Source organism: Octopus sinensis, linkage group LG8 (assembly GCF_006345805.1).
Source record: "Octopus sinensis linkage group LG8, ASM634580v1, whole genome shotgun sequence".
Lineage (NCBI taxonomy): Eukaryota > Metazoa > Mollusca > Cephalopoda > Octopoda > Octopodidae > Octopus > Octopus sinensis.
Window position 1 is genome coordinate 74,273,310 of NC_043004.1, and position 16,197 is coordinate 74,289,506.

General features: G+C 40.7%; 1 protein-coding gene and 1 long non-coding RNA gene across 2 annotated transcripts in view; one reads left to right on the forward strand and one right to left on the reverse strand.

The window, feature by feature from the left end:
• The window catches only part of LOC118764587, a 130,511-nt gene that overhangs the window by 22,458 nt on the left and 91,856 nt on the right, over window positions 1-16,197 (forward strand). The window lies entirely within an intron of this gene.
• The window catches only part of LOC115215054 (28S ribosomal protein S9, mitochondrial-like), a 72,633-nt gene that overhangs the window by 724 nt on the left and 55,712 nt on the right, over window positions 1-16,197 (reverse strand). The window contains exons 7-13 of the mRNA XM_029784195.2: window positions 15,895-15,980; window positions 11,395-11,470; window positions 9,645-9,770; window positions 8,631-8,673; window positions 4,272-4,377; window positions 3,015-3,184; window positions 983-1,061 (exon numbers count right to left, since the gene is read on the reverse strand). Coding sequence (XP_029640055.1) covers window positions 983-1,061; window positions 3,015-3,184; window positions 4,272-4,377; window positions 8,631-8,673; window positions 9,645-9,770; window positions 11,395-11,470; window positions 15,895-15,980 — 686 coding nt within the window. The remainder of the gene's footprint in view (window positions 1-982; window positions 1,062-3,014; window positions 3,185-4,271; window positions 4,378-8,630; window positions 8,674-9,644; window positions 9,771-11,394; window positions 11,471-15,894; window positions 15,981-16,197) is intronic.

A 16,197-nucleotide genomic window follows, 5' to 3' on the forward strand; every position in this document is an offset into this window, starting at 1 on the left:
AGAACGTAAAGACAGACAAAATATCACTAAGCATTTTGCCGGACATGCTAACAATTCGGCCAACTTGCCACCTTAATGAAGTCAATATATTGCGGCTATGAAGGTGGTGAGCTAACAGAATTGTTACAGCACCAGGAAAAATGTTTGGCAGCATTTCTGCCCACTTTATGTTGTGAATTCAAATGGTGCTGGGGCCAACTGTGCCTTCCATCTTTTCAGGGTCAATAAAATAAGGACCAGTTGAGCACTGCGGTCAATGTAATTGTCTTAACCCCTCCCTCAAATTTACTGACCTTGTACTAAAATCTGAACCCAGGATATCACATCATCATCACCGTTTAACATCCACTTTCCATGCTGGCATGGGTTGGATGGTTTGACTGAGGATTGGCAAGCCAGGAGGTTGTACCAGGCTCCAATCAGATCTGGCAAAGTTTCTACAGCTGGATACCCTTCCTAATGCCAACCATTCCAAGAGTGTAGTGAGTGCTTTTTAGTTCCACTGGCACACGAGCCAATCAGGTGGCATTGGCATCAGCCATGCTCAAATGTTGCTTTTTATGTGCCACCGTAAAAACTCTATCAGTATCAATTGAAGTTTCAGTTTTTGTTTTAATTTCTTTCTCCTGAGCCTATCCAGACCTCATGATGTATAAGTGACCAAGATCACAACATTGACCACTGAATGGGACACCTGTCTGTTGCAGTGTTCAAGGCCAGCAATTCTGAAGGGAGGGGACAATTACATCATCCCTGTTCCTGACAGGTCCTTTCTCTTTATCACCCCAGAAAGAGATGAAAGACAAAGCTGACCTCAACAGGATTTGAACTCAGAATGTAGAGAGCCAAAAGACATGCCATTAAGTACTTTGCCCAACATGCAAATGATTCTGCTACCTTAACTGACCCTTTTACTCATGTCTTACAACAAGCAGGAAGGAACATGGGGGACCTATCTAAAACCAACAGATACATTACTTACCAAGTACTCTTCTTCCTAGCTTTTGGTTGACCAGGCTTTTTACGTTCTTTGCGGCGCAAATCTCTCATCAAAAGTCCAGCTGCAATATAGAAACAGGAAATTACTTTTCTTCTTCTGGTTCTTTTCTTTCAGCAACACGGCTAACTAAAGCATTCTTCAATAAGCTACACTTGTCTGTTTAACCCTTTCATTACTGTATTTATTTTGAAATGCTCTGGGTTTCTTTCAATTACTTTAAATATAACAAAGAATTTAGTAAAACAATTTCATTGTCATTAAGCTAGTGTTAGGAACATAAATTGTGACTAAGATTTTAATTGTGGAAGATTCTAATTCAAAACTTATGAAAATGAGACATTTGTACTCAGAGCCAGTTTCAGCTGGGTTGGTAGCGAAAGGGTTTAAAAAATGGTTTAAATTACGCTACAGTACACAGACTTATCCCTTATTCTAGTCAGGCAGACATTCAACTAATGTCTTAATAATATTTAATTATAAAAATAGGATTTTTAAAAATATTGAATGACTATGAAGGTCCAGTAGGGTAAAAGAGGAAACAGGGTTCCAGAGGAGAAAAATGGTTGAGGAACACAGGTTTGTATGGTTCGACAAGATCCAACTAACCCGAGGGCCATGTGGGTCTCCAATATCTCCCTCAGCAAGGTTTCTATGGTTGGTTGCTCTTCCTAACACGAACCACTTTACCAGAGTGTACTGGGTGCTTTTTTCATAGCACCAGCACTGGTAGGGTCGCTAAGTAACATGCAAGTAAACCCCCTTCACAGAGTGGGAATGCAGTATTGAGGGTGGGTGGCATCGTACAAGTGTAGAGATGCTTAAGTAGGAAAGAGGAACAGGAATAGATGTCTTGTTGCAAAGGAGATACATGGGAGCAGACGAGTTTTATTAACTTTATCAGATACACTGAGATGAGAATACTTAAGAGGCAGACACTTTGATTTTCATTTTCCTGAAATGAAGAAACATAATTTGCTGTTAATGTGACATAATTTGCTGTTAATGACCTTAGTCTGTGGGTGTCTTTCAGGGACACAAGTTTTTACCATACCAAAATTCTTCTTTTTCTGTAGACATTCAAAAGATATTTGCAATAATATTCACTTGCTAGAAATAGCCAAATTTTCCCACAAATCACACAATACTACAACTTTAAAAGGCACATGGCACAGTGACACAATGGTTAGAGCGTTGGGCTCACAATTATGGGGTAGTGAACATTTTTTACATTATTTACATTTGACGGATATTTGTCCTCATCTTGTTTGTTGTTAACACAAAGTTTCAGCTGATATACCCTTAAGCCTTCATCAGGTGTCTTGGGGAAATTTCAAACCTGGGTTCTCATTCCTAAGGTATTTTTCGATGTTGTTGCTATTATTATTATTATTATTATTATTCAGGTCACTGCCTGGAATTGAACTCAGAATCTTGGGGTTAGTAGCCCATGCTTTTAACCACAACGCCATATGCCCGTGTGTTCAATTCCTGGCTTGTGCTGTTTGTTGTCTTCTTGAGCAAGTCAATTTATTTCATGTTGCTCCAGTTCATTCAGCTGTAGAAATGAGTTGCAACATCACTGGTGCCAAGCTGTATCGGCCTTTACTTTTCCCTTTGATGACATCAGTGGTATGGAGTCGAGAGGCTGGTATGCAGGGGCGATTGCTGGTCTTCCATAAACAACTTTGCCTGGATTTGTGCCTTGGAAGGTAACTTCCCAGGTGCAATCCCACAGTCATTCATGACCGAAGGGGGTCATTTACAATTTTAAAAGGAGGACATATTTGATAATGTTGATGATGATGATGATCTTAGATATATTATGCCTGAAAACAAAGATGGGTAATCATGGCTAGAATGCTTATCCACAGGATCAAAACTGACCTAGGGTTACACAATAACAGCTAGATGAATATAGCAGTGCTCCAGCATGGCCAAGTCAAATGACTGAGACAAGTAAAAGAATAAAAGAACAGCTGAATTTAAAAGAATATTGGAAACGAAAATCCCTTACCTAACCGCATCTTCTCAACTGTTGCACTGTCCATAAAAGAAGCCAAGGCCTTTGACAACGCAAATCGAATGGACCCAGCCTGACTGGTGTGGCCACCACCTTCGACAGTAGCTTCCACATCAACTTCTCCAATTTTCTTCACAAACTGAAGTGGATACAGCAATTGGGCTCTAAATAAATAAAAATAGTTTTTATAGTCAGATACACTGCCAGATCAGACTGGGCCTGGTGCAGCCGCCTGGCTTCCCAGACCCCAGTCGAACCGTCCAACCCATGCTAGCATGGAAAGCAGACGTTAAACGATAATGATGATGATGATAATGATAAGAGGGTGGATGAAATCCAACAGGGTGTGAATAAACATCGACTTTAGTGAAGCATTATAAGCAAAGTGATTACAAATAAAAAGTGGAAGAATGGGATGATTGGGTGCAGCTGTTTGGACACTGGTGATGTGGTACAGCCAACTGGACACTGAGCCTGTTCTGAAGATAGTAGTTTCCGTCTACCAAATCCACTCACAAGGCATTGGTCAGCCCGGGGCTATAGCAGAAGACACTTGCCCAAGATGCCACGCAGTGGGATTGAACCCGGAACCATGTGGTTGGTTAGCAAGCTACTTACCACACAGCCACTCCTGCGCCTATATATCTCTCTTTCTCTCTCTCTCTCTCTATATATATATATATATATATTATATATTTTATATAATATTCTTTATGTTTTTTTTTCTTTTATCACCTATTAGACTTACTTCCCTTATATTTAACGGATTTTTATAGCTTCTGTTGCCATTGATAGCCAACAAGAATGTACCATAGCTCTTCACTCCAGCATTCGAAACTCTGAGTACTATAATGACAACCTTTTACTGTTTATTCTAAATTATACCATATATAAACAACCCTCTATTTCTCTAATATCTACGTCTCATTCTTTTGTTGTTACATTATTATTATTATTATTATTATTATTATATATCTATATGCATGCACACACACATATATGTATGCATGTGTACTCTTGTTGAGACATGACATGATGATCGTAAATGAGTGTCACTGTCACACAAGCAGTGTTGTTCACTTCCAATATTCTGCAAAGAAAGGGTTCGGCCATGGGGAAACATTATCTTTCTTAGAAACTGATGAGGGTTGGCAACAGGGAGGGAGGGGGGGTCTGGCTGTAGAAGATCTGCAAGGCTGGATTAGAATGGAGAAAGGAACAATTTGAGACAAGGAAAAAAACTATTCTTACCTTGATGATTTCGATCTAAAGTAAAGTAAGTCTTGACCATTGATTGTAAACTTCCCACTGCCTTGAATCCACAGCGTAAGAGAAGTCAGACATGATTTTCTTTTTCCTGGGAAGAAAATAAAATGACCTTACAAAAATGTGAACTCGGAATATATTTTAACAAAATAATACTCTTTATTGTCATCATCATCATCATCATCATCCTCACCATTATAGTAACATTTGTTTTACCATGGTGACGTGGTTTGGCTAGGTCAGCAATACAACCATTCTGTTCATGGGTGTGTTTTGTCACGGCCATTCTGGTGCTACCTAATCGGTACTGCTGAGATGACACTGATATATTTGGTGTCAGACTTTTTAATGTTTCTCTCCTTCTCTCTCTCTTTCTCTATCTCTCTCTCTCTGTTTGTGTGTATGAGCATTTACTTCGTTTATCATCATCATCATCATTTAATGTCTATTTTCCATGCTGACAAGCCTGAGGGTTGCACCAGGCACGCTTTCTACGTCTGGATGCCCTTCCTAATGCCAACAACTTTACACAGTGTACAGGGTGCCTTTTATGTGGCGCCAGCACCACAGGGTCACCAAGTAGTCTGCAAGAGGAGGACCTCTCAGCTCAGTGAAGGAGAGGAAGTGAGAGAAGTGGCCATGTATCATGCAAGAGATTGGTGCATGACAGAGGGACAGGAATAGCTGTCTTACTACAGAGAAAATGCTCGGCAGTCTCTATCTGTTTGTGTATATTTCCAGGCACCAAAAATTACTGTCACCCAAACATGTTGAATGTCCAGTCAACTGTGCCAAATCTTCAGCACCAAAACAGCCATGCCAAATCATCTCATTCGGTCTCTCTCTTTATATTCTCTTGTGTCATCTTGTCCATGACAGCCAATGTTCTCAGATCTGAGCATACTACTATTTCTCAGTAGCATATTCATCATCATCATCACCAACATCGTTTAACATCTGTTTTCCATGCTGGCATGGGTTGGACGGTTTGACTGGGGTCTGGCAAGCCAAGAATCCACACCGGGCTCCAATCTGATCTGGCAATGTTTCTACAGTGTAGGGGGTGCTTTTTACGTGCCACTGACACAGGAGCCAGACGAGGCGAGGGGGCTGGCACCGACCATGTTCAGATTGTGCTCTTTACATGCCACCAGCACAGGAGCCAGTCAGACAGCGCTGGCACTGTCCATATTCAGATGGTGCTTTTTACGTGCCACTGGCACAGGAGCCAGTTGTGGCAAGTGGGGCTGGTACCGACCACGTTCAGATGGTACTTTTGATGTGCCACCAACAGAGCCAGTCAGGTGGCATTGGCAATGACCGAAGCATGAATGGTGCTTATTGCATGCCAACAGCATGGGAGCCAGTCAGGCAGCACTGGCATCAGCCACAATTACAATTTCCATTTGATTGTGGTTTGATTTGATTTTGATGTATTGTTCCTACCAGCAATTAATACTTATGTACCAGTTGCCAGGAATGTGTTTAATATGTAAAAATTGGTCCATTCAATTAGTGTCACACTGCTAAACTTAGTGGCTATCTTAAGCAATGTGTTCAGGAATAGTCAATGGATTAGAAGTGAGACTGAAGAAAGAGCAACAACTCCTGAAATATGCATATACTCCCAGTACCTATTCTTCTATCTTCAATCACATTGTTTACACAGATGTATTCATATAGATAAAAAAAAACATCATAACTTTCAGTGTTGGCTCTAATTTCTACAGAAAATCTGGAGAATATAAATTTAAATGAGTACTGTTTCTGTTTCCTTCACCCTGCCTCCCTAACATCCCAACATCTGTTCTCTCCATCATTAATTCATCACCCATTTTTATGCATTTTTTGATGGAGTATTTATGTATCATTTACCCGGTATTTATATATCATTGTTTACATTACAACTTGTCTCTACCCAAATATTCCTTGCATTAGCCAAAACTTTAAATATCTAACCACTTCATCAACTCATCTCCGCTCAGCCTTTCTTAGGACATCTGATACACTTAAAGGACCATAAGAAAATTCCTTAAGAGTTTGTAACGTTTAAAGCGAATTCTTTCTTTATTGGCCACAAGGGCCGTGATAACATTTAAGACAATACAAAGACAAAGAACAATGAGGATTTACATGGAAAAATGCAAACAATAAAGCAATAATAATTTGCAAAAACATCTTAACAAGCAAAATCCCCAATAGGGAGGAATATGTCACCCAGGGGTAACCAAGGAACCTCATAGATCCCAACCCACCCAACTCAGGAAGAGTACGATGGCAAAAGCTCTCCTCTCCTCCATATTCCTCAGCCAATTGGCACTAGCTTAGAGTCAGCTCACTTACTCAAATCCTGCTAACCAAATTCACCCACCTTCCAACAAATTTACAGGGTAACAACAGCACATTCCTCTCAAACCACACTTTTTTTTTTCATTGAAATGAAATTCTAAAAAGTTGATGAGGCTGAAGAGGAAAATGTCTGTCTTCAGTCTTTTTAGTTTCATTCGCTCAATAACCACTTTTGCCATTAACCACAAAAGACAGAGAAACATACTTCCCAACCAAAGGAAGTTGATGGAGTTGGCCAATAGATGGATTTCTCCACCACCATAACTCCACAAGTTAGCAATTCTCAAATGCTGTACAAGCACATGCAGGGCAGTTTCATCGCTCTGTGCACATCAAGGGCAAATATGGCTGTCAGCACTACAATGCCTGTAGAGCCTATACCGAACTGGCAATGCCCTCAGGAGCACTTTCAGGCCAAGAATTTCTGGATATTATTCATGGACATCTGACCCAAAAGTCCTTCAGAAAAGAGCAACCAGTTGATCTTCATCAACATCCAGAGTTTCTCCTTGTCACTCTTGCCCACCACTGATCCTCTACAGAACACCATGGTGGACCATTTACCAACTGCATAGCCTGACTGACAGAGGAATGTGAACGCTTGATGGCACCCAAACTGCAGCTCAATCGAAGTCTTAGGCTGAGGAAAAGCATGTTGAACAAACACTAACCAGCCCTACTCACTAACAAGGAAACACTGGAGATGCTGTAGCTTCAGTGTATGTCTGCACGTTATTAGCCACATGGTCAGTCCTTCATCTATCAGATGCCGACAGCAAGTGGACCATCTGACTAGTAGGACACGTTCCCTCCACAAAATGTAAAAGGCAAATGCTCCTATTTGGTCAGCCATGAAGAAAGGGCACAGCAAGATGGTCAAGTGAGAATAGATGACTAATGCAATGTAAGCATTCGCCAGCTCTGCCTGGCCCTTCAGGGATAGTTTCTTCTCAGCCCATTTGTGGATGAGACTAGCCACTCTGCACATTACTGTTTCTTGTCCACTTGGAGGGCTAGATCAAACCAAACCCAAAGCAGCTTGACCTGTCCATCTGTCCAGTGCAACAACACCATTGAACATTATGGAACTGCATCTCCAGTGCCAAATTGTAGGATCAACTCTTGCTTAATTTTTGTACCTGTCACTACTTTGTATTTCCTCAGAGTACTGCCAATGACCTCAATGCCACCTTCAGGACAGCCACCAAGTACTGATGGTCAACCCTACCAAAAGCTTTTGACTGATCCAAATTGATCAAGGCCCCATCTTTGCCAGGTTCTTTACCACTCCTTCCTTTCTATGATGTGTCTCATAAGGTGGAGGCCAACATCGATACATCTGTTTAGTATGGCCATAATGTAATTAAACAGTATAATTAAAAAAAACAAAAACACAAATAAAATACACATCTACATGTGGGTGAAGAGTCACTCCCTGTTTTTGCTGAAGGTCCTCCACAACTCTAACTGCCTTCCATTTCTATATACACCTCATCCAGGCACTGATGACTGTCAGTCTCAAAAAGGGCCCTTGAGTGAGTGAGTGATCTTCATCATCATCCTTTTAACATTTTCCCCATGCTTGCATGGATCAGATGGAGCTTACTGAGGTAGACTTTCTAAGGTAGGATGGCCTTCCTGTCACCAACTTTCGCTTTCACAGGAGATTAAAAATGTAGGACACTGCTTGTATGATAGTGATGATCATGTACAATTGTCACATGAAGTCAGGACAAGAACACACACACACACATACAAGCTTCCATACAGTTTCCATCCATTCAAAAGGTTTTAGTCGACCTGGGGCTATAGTAGAAGACATTTGCCCAAGCCAAGGTGTCACCCAGTGGAAGTTGAACCCATAACCATGAGGTTGGAAAGGAAGCTTCTTAACCACACAGCCACTCCTCTATCTATTATGATAAATCAGTGGAAATTATTTCAAATACAGACCAGAACTTATGTAGAAAAAACAAAATCATTGTTGGACCTTACCTACGGTTTTTACATACTGGCGACCATCTTCATCAATAAGAGGCTGAAATAAGAACAAACAGATATATTTCTGAGGAGGACCAAAACAAATATTTTCCATCACTGCAAAAGCTTAATTTATTTACCTTGAGTTAAGTCATACTGACAATTTCTAAAAGGAATGAAATGGTGCTATACATGTTTACCTATGACCAGTAAGTTTAAGACTTGCCTAATAAGTAAGCAAAAAGAAAATTACATATGTATGTTCTATGCATCTTCTTCCTTATTCTTCAATACTTATTCTTTAATCTAATGAAGAAACGATTATCTCCCTTGTACTAATTATCCACGAGGGGAATCCTCATGTTTGGTTTAATCACCAATTAGTGAAACAAACAACTGCAATTTTATGGCAGATAAAATTAATTTTAATCCTATTTAAACATATTTTTCTTTCAATCACTGTCATATTTTAAAACAGTTCAAGAATGGTAAGAATTGATTTGCCGGATGATGAATATGAAAATTTAAATATTTTGAATAGTAACCGCCTTTACAGAAGTTTTGCATAAAATTAATTTTAATGATAACATTAAACACATTGTAATTAAAAAAAAAACAAAGGAGAAAGCTTTTCAAATATAAATAAACTGGAAGCATACGAAAATAAACATTATTCTCCATCTTTCTGTGAATTTTGTTTCATTTTGAAAAATAAAAAATTTATTTTATGGCTTATTATTGTTTACATTTTGAACCATTTATGTATACTTGAGGGCACCAAAACCTTTTAAGTGCTTAGGGCCTCTATGGGACTTAATCCAGCTCTGTTTTTACCTATCAAAGGAGCTACAAGCACTTCACATGATGGAACTTCCATCTACCAAATCCGCTCACAAGTTTTTGGTCAGCTGAGGCAATAGTACAAGACACTTGCCTGAGGTGCCATATGTGGGATTGAACTCGGAACCATGCGATTGGGAGGTAAGCTTCATACATAGATCATAAGTGTAATGTTTAAATGGAACTTACGGTTTCAATTTGAATTTGTGAAAGCTGGTTTTCATATTTCTTTCTGTATTTTAAAGTGAATTCCTCTTCTGTGGCGCTAAATTGCTGAGACACCAGACGTTCCATTAGATTAATGAAGTTGTTATGCTGCAACGACAAGAATAAGACTCAAGACAATTCCTCTACAAAACAAAAATAACAGGAAGAACAATGAACCTTGTGTGTGTGTGTGTGTGTGTGTGTGTATGTACGTATATATATAAAGAAAATGAGATGACAAGGGAATAAATAATGAAATAATTATCTAATGAACTTCATTAGCTTACAGTTGTTTCTGCTCTAAGATGCAATGGACTCATAGTTGGGGTCCTGAGTAACACCTTATAACTTCATCAGAGCTACATATATATATATATATATATGTATATATGTCCATTTTTTTTTCCATCCTTGTTTTTGTATACATTCGCTGTTTTCTTCCAAGGAATCTAATGCTCTTAGCTTAGTTTTTTCCTGGGGGCTGGCCAGATTGGAGCAATCTCAAGTATAATCAGCCAAAATTCCAAAGATAATCTGGTACTTGACTGAGGAAAGAAAACTTTGAATGACCCGTCCTTGTTTTCTTTGTATCGTCTATCTGGATGTTTTGTGTATTACCTAACTGTCCGGATGGCTTGCGTTCTTGTCCAGTTTTGTATTTTATATATATATATATATACACACACATATATTTAAGTACATGGTGGATTTCTTTCAGTTTCCATATAGCATATCCAGTCAGAAAGCTTTAGTAGAAGACTGTTGCCCACAGTGGCACTGAGCCTGAAGCCATGGGCCTGAGAAGCTAACTTCTTAACCACACAGCTACACCTGCACCCACACACACATGTATGGAACATAGACATGAAATGATGATGACAAACAAAGACTTAGAAACTTACATGCATACATATGTATGTGTGTGTTTATAAATGTATGATGAATTCCAGCATTACATAATCACACTTTGAAGTAATACTTTGGTGAACTTATCACATCATCGTCATCATCATCTACGTTTTTCTTATTTAAGTAGGAAATATTAAAAAATTTCAAATAGGCCAGGTTTCACTGATCAAAACACCTTTGATTTAGAACTCAAAACTCAAGCTAGAGCAACCATTTATTCAACCAATGAACTGAAAAGGTGGGCATTAGATAGGCGTAGGAATGGCTGTGTGGTAAGTAGCTTGCTTACCAACCACATGGTTCTGAGTTCAGTCCCACTGCATGGCACCTTGGGCAAGTGTCTTCTACTATAGCCTCAAGCCGACCAAAGCCTTGTGAGTGGATTTGGTAGACGTCATATATATATATATATATATATATATATATATATATGCACATGTGTGTATATGTTTGTGTGTCTGTGTTTGTCACCCCAACATCGCTTGACAACTGATGCTGGTGTGTTTACGTACCTGTAACTTAGCGGTTTGGCAAAAGAGACCAATAGAATAAGTACTTGGCTTACAAAGAATAAGTCATGAGGTCGATTTATTAGACTAAAGGTGGTGCTTCAGCATGGCCGCAGTCAAATGACTGAAATAAATACAAGAATACAAGAATATGAAGACCATTAGAATTGAATACCTTAACTAAAAACATCGCAGTGTTGGCACCAGGGCAGGGTTCCATCCAGGCAGTAGTGTTAGAAGAAGCTTCGCCCAACCTATATCCCCATGGCAAAAACAGGTACGAAAAATAAAATGAAGCTAAAACATATACTTACATCTTCTTCCGTGATTTTTTCTAAAACTATTTGCTTCAAACGATCCAAGTCGATCCATTCGCTACTTCTTAAATTTCTAGATGAAAATATGAATTTAAAAGAATATAAAATTCAACGTTAGATTTTAGTAAAACTTTCACTGAAATACTTAGCCCTTTCGTTACCAATCCGGCTGAAACCGGCTCTGGCTCTGAGTACAAATGTCTTGTTTCCATAAGTTTTGAATTAAAATCTTCCACCAAACCTTAGTCACAATTTATGTTCCTAACACTAGCTGAATGATAATAACCAAATTATTTTACTAAATTCTTTGTTATATTTAAAGTAATTGAAAGAAACACAGAGCATCTCAAAATAAATACAGTAACGGAAGGGTTAAGCCAATGCTAAACAAGAGAAAACTCATTTCACATTACAAACTGCTTATTTTGTATCATCATCATCATCATCATCGTTTAACGTCCGTTTTCCGCGCTAGCACAGGTTGGACGGTTCGACCGGGGTCTGGGGATCCAGGGGCTGCCCCAGGCTCCAGTCTGGTCTGGCAGTGTTTCTACAGCTGGATGCCCTTCCTAACGCCAACCACTCCGCGAGTGTAGTGGGTGCTTTTTACGTGCCACCTGCACAGGTACCAGAGGGGTCTGGCATCGGCCACGATCGGTTGGTGCTTTTTTATGTGCTACCGGCACAGAAGCCAGTCAAGGCGGTGCTGGCATCAGCCACGTTCAGATGGTGCTTTTTATGTGCCACCGGCACAGAAGCCATTCGGGGCAGGGTTGGCATCGGTCACGTTCGGATGGTGCTTTTTATGTGCCACCGGCACAGAAGCCAGTGGAGGCTGCACTGGCAACGGCCACGTTCGGATGGTGCTGGCGGGGTTGGCAACGGTCACGTTCGGATGGAGCTTTTTATGTGCCACCGGCACAGAATCCAGTGGAGGCTGCACTGGCAACGGCCACGTTCGGATGGAGCTTTTTATGTGCCACCGGCACAGAAGCCAGTGGAGGTTGCACTGGCAACAGCCACGTTCGGATGGTGCTTTTTATGTGTCACCGGCACAGGTATCACAACTACTACTGTTTCCATTGATATTTGGTTCGATTCTCATGTACATGCACTTGACTCACCAGGTCTCCTCAAGCACAGCGAGATGTTCCGGGATCCCACGATCGGTTGGTGCTTTTTATGTGCCACTGGCACAGAAGCCAGTGGAGGCTGCACTGGTAACGGCCACGTTCAGATGGTGCTTTTTATGTGTCACCGGCACAGGTATCACAACTACTGTTTCCATTGATATTTGGTTCGATGTTCATGTGCCACCGGCACAGAAGCCATTCGAGGCGGGGTTGGCATCGGTCACAGTCGGATGGTGCTTTTTATGTGCCACCAGCACAGGAGCCAGGGGAGGCTGCACTGGCAACGGCCACGTTCGGATGGTGCTTTTTATGTGTCCCCGGCACAGGAATCAACAACTGTTTCCATTGATATTTGATTCGATGTTCATGTATATGTATATGCACTTGACTCAACAGGTCTCCTCAAGCACAGCGAGATGTTCCGGGATCCAGGGTACTTTGGATGGGCAGGGGGTATGAGGAACTGGTGCCGGAAGCATCTCGGGTCTTAGTAGTCACAGCACATCTCCAGAGATCTCGGTCCTTCGCCATTGCCTCAGTGAGGCCCAACGCTCTGAGGTCATGCTTGACTACCTCATCCCATGTCTTCCTGGGTCTACCTCTCCCCCTGATTCCTTCAACTGTTCGGGAGTGGCACTTCTTCACACATCTCTCCTCATCCATCCGCAGTACATGACCATACCATCGCAAGCATCGCTCTTGCACACCGCATCTGATGCTTCTTATGCCTAGCATTTCTCTCAGGGTGCTTACACTCTGTCGTGCATTCACACTGACATTACACATCCAGCGGATCATGCTAGCTTCATTTCTTTCAAGTCTACGCATGTCCTCTGCAGTCACGGCCCATGATTCACTGCCGTGAAGCATGGCGGTTCGCACACATGCATCATACAATCTACCTTTCACTCTGAGTGAGAGACCCTTTGTCGCCAGTAGGGGTAGGAGCTTTCTAAACTTTACCCAGGCTATTCGTATTATAGTGGTGACACTCTCTGTGCATCCACCCCCACTACTAACTTGGTCACCCAGGTAGCGGAAACTATCAACTACTTCTAGTTTCTCCCCCTGGAGTGTGATGGAATCTGTTTTTTTAGTGTCTGTGGTGTCTATTGTCCCTATGCATCTGCCGCACATGAAAGCTATCTTATCAGTTAATTTCCCTTTGATGTTGCTGCACCTCTTATGCGTCCATAGCTTACACTGGGTGCATCTTATGGAGTTTCTACCTACACCTTTCTTACAGCTCGAGCAGGGCCACCTGCCCGATGGGGTGTGTGCTGAGTTCGCCTTTCTGCATACTATAACTTTGGTCTTCGCTACATTTACTCTAAAGCCCTTAGATTCTAACCCTTGTTTCCACACCCGAAATTTCTTTTTTAGTTCCGGTAGTGATTCTACTATGAGGGCCAGGTCATCAGCATAGAGGAGCTCCCAGGGGCAACCTGTTTTGAATTCCTCTGTTATTGCCTGGAGGACTATGATGAATAAAAGGGGACTGAGGGCCGAGCCCTGGTGTACCCCTACTTCAACCCGAAATTCTTCACTATAAACAAAAATCATTAATTACAAGGAGATAAGGTTTTGGGATCATTAGATAAGGTTTTTGGAACAGATGCACACAGTGGCAGTGCTAAAGATGTTCACTTTGCAACTAAAATGGAAATAACAGCTTCCAGAGAGCAGCAAAGGAAAACAAACAGATTATAGGATTAACCATCATAATCGTTGTTGTTGCTGTTGTTGTTGTCATGATAACATTTATACACGGGAAATGTTGCACAGGTGGTAGAGAATCTCCTTGGGCTGATATTCTTTTATTTGTTTCAGTCATTTGACTGCGGCCATGCTGGAGCACTGCCTTTAGTCGAGCAAATCAATCCCAGGACTTATTCTTTGTAAGCCTATTAATTATTCTATCGGTCTTTTTTGCCAAACTGCTAAGTTACAGGGACGTAAACACACCAGCATTGGTTGTCAAGTTATGTTGTGGGGGACAAACAGACATATACATACATATATATATATATATATATATATATACACACACACATATATACAACAGGCTTCTTTCAGCTTCCATCTACCAAATCCACTCACAAGGCTTTGGTTGGCTTGAAGCTGTAGTAGAAGACACTTGCACAAGGTGCCACACAATGAGACTGAACCCAGAACCATGTGGTTGGTAAGCAAGCTTCTTACCACACAGCCACTCCTGTGCCTATAATCATCCTTATTTAGCATCCACTGTTCCATGCTTCCATGAGTCGGGCTGAATTTATTGAAGCAGATTTTCCACAGTTGGATGCCCTTTCTTTAATCAACCCTAACCCACTTCCCAGTAAAGTAATATTTCCCCATGGCTGAACATATTTTCAAGAAAGACTAGCAATAAACAACCCCACTAGTAAGACAGTGATGCTCATTTACAACCAACAGCATGATGTCAAGACACAGAAACACACCACACACACACACAAATACTGTAATAAAAACTGGTGAATGGATTATCTGGTATTACTACAATTGCTTCATTAGGAGTTTTAATGAAACGATTATAGTAACACTATATAATCCATTTGTCTGTTTTATTATGCTTTTATAGCACACTTAAGGTTCCATTCCTAGTTGGATGCTTTCATATCCAACTGGAATTGCAGAATACCCAACAACAGTGACCTTCCTTCCTCAATGCCTTCCATAATGTATTACTTAACAGGGATTCTGAGCATCCTTCACTTTGATATGCCTTAATTCTTAGTGGGTTTCTTGTAATAAAATCTATATGTATGGGGTGGTGGTGAAAAGTTCCTGGCTTTAAGGGTATCATGAAAGGCCTGGTTGGAGGCGCAACCTTCCAAGTTTTTTTACAGGGCTTAGAAAACTGAAGGACTGCTGCCAATAAGTTTGTAGATCTGAGAGGGGAACATGTTGAATGAAATCATAATTAACTGTTCTGCCTGTATTTTCTTTTACCCAAAACATGAAACTTTTCAACACCCACTCACATTATATATATATATACATACATTAATACGACAGGCTTCTTTCAGCTTCTGTCTACCAAATCCACTCACAAGGGTTTGATCAGCCCAAAGTTACAGTAGAAAGCACCTGCCCAAGGTGCCACACACTGGGACTGATCCTAAAACTAAATAGTTGGGAATCAAGCTTCTGAACCCCACAGCTATGTCCATTATTTTTTTTTTATTTCATGAAATCAAACTCTATGAAATTTGAAGTGAGAAAGCAAAGAGACATTCTTCAATACAGCAGAACATTTAGTGAAGAAAGCAAGCATTCTACTGCATCCACCTGTTTCACCAATAACAATCTTTGCAATGAATTTCAAAAGTTGACTTACATTTCTTTTGGTTTCGTAAATAATGTTGTCTGTGCGTACGATTCATCTTCTTTTTTCTTCAAAGCCTCGATTTTCCACACAATGTCCTGAAATGGAATTTTAAAGACTCTAAAGAATTCTCTATTTAAATACATTTCACGCATACAATGTGTTGGTGTGATACTAAATTGGTCAGTACAGCCTGATGGTTTTTGCGGCCATGCTAGAGCACCACCTCAAAGTGACTTCAATACTAATTTTTTTTTTGTTAAGCCTGGTAATTATTCTTTCAGTCTCTACTGCCAAACCACTCAGTTACAGGGA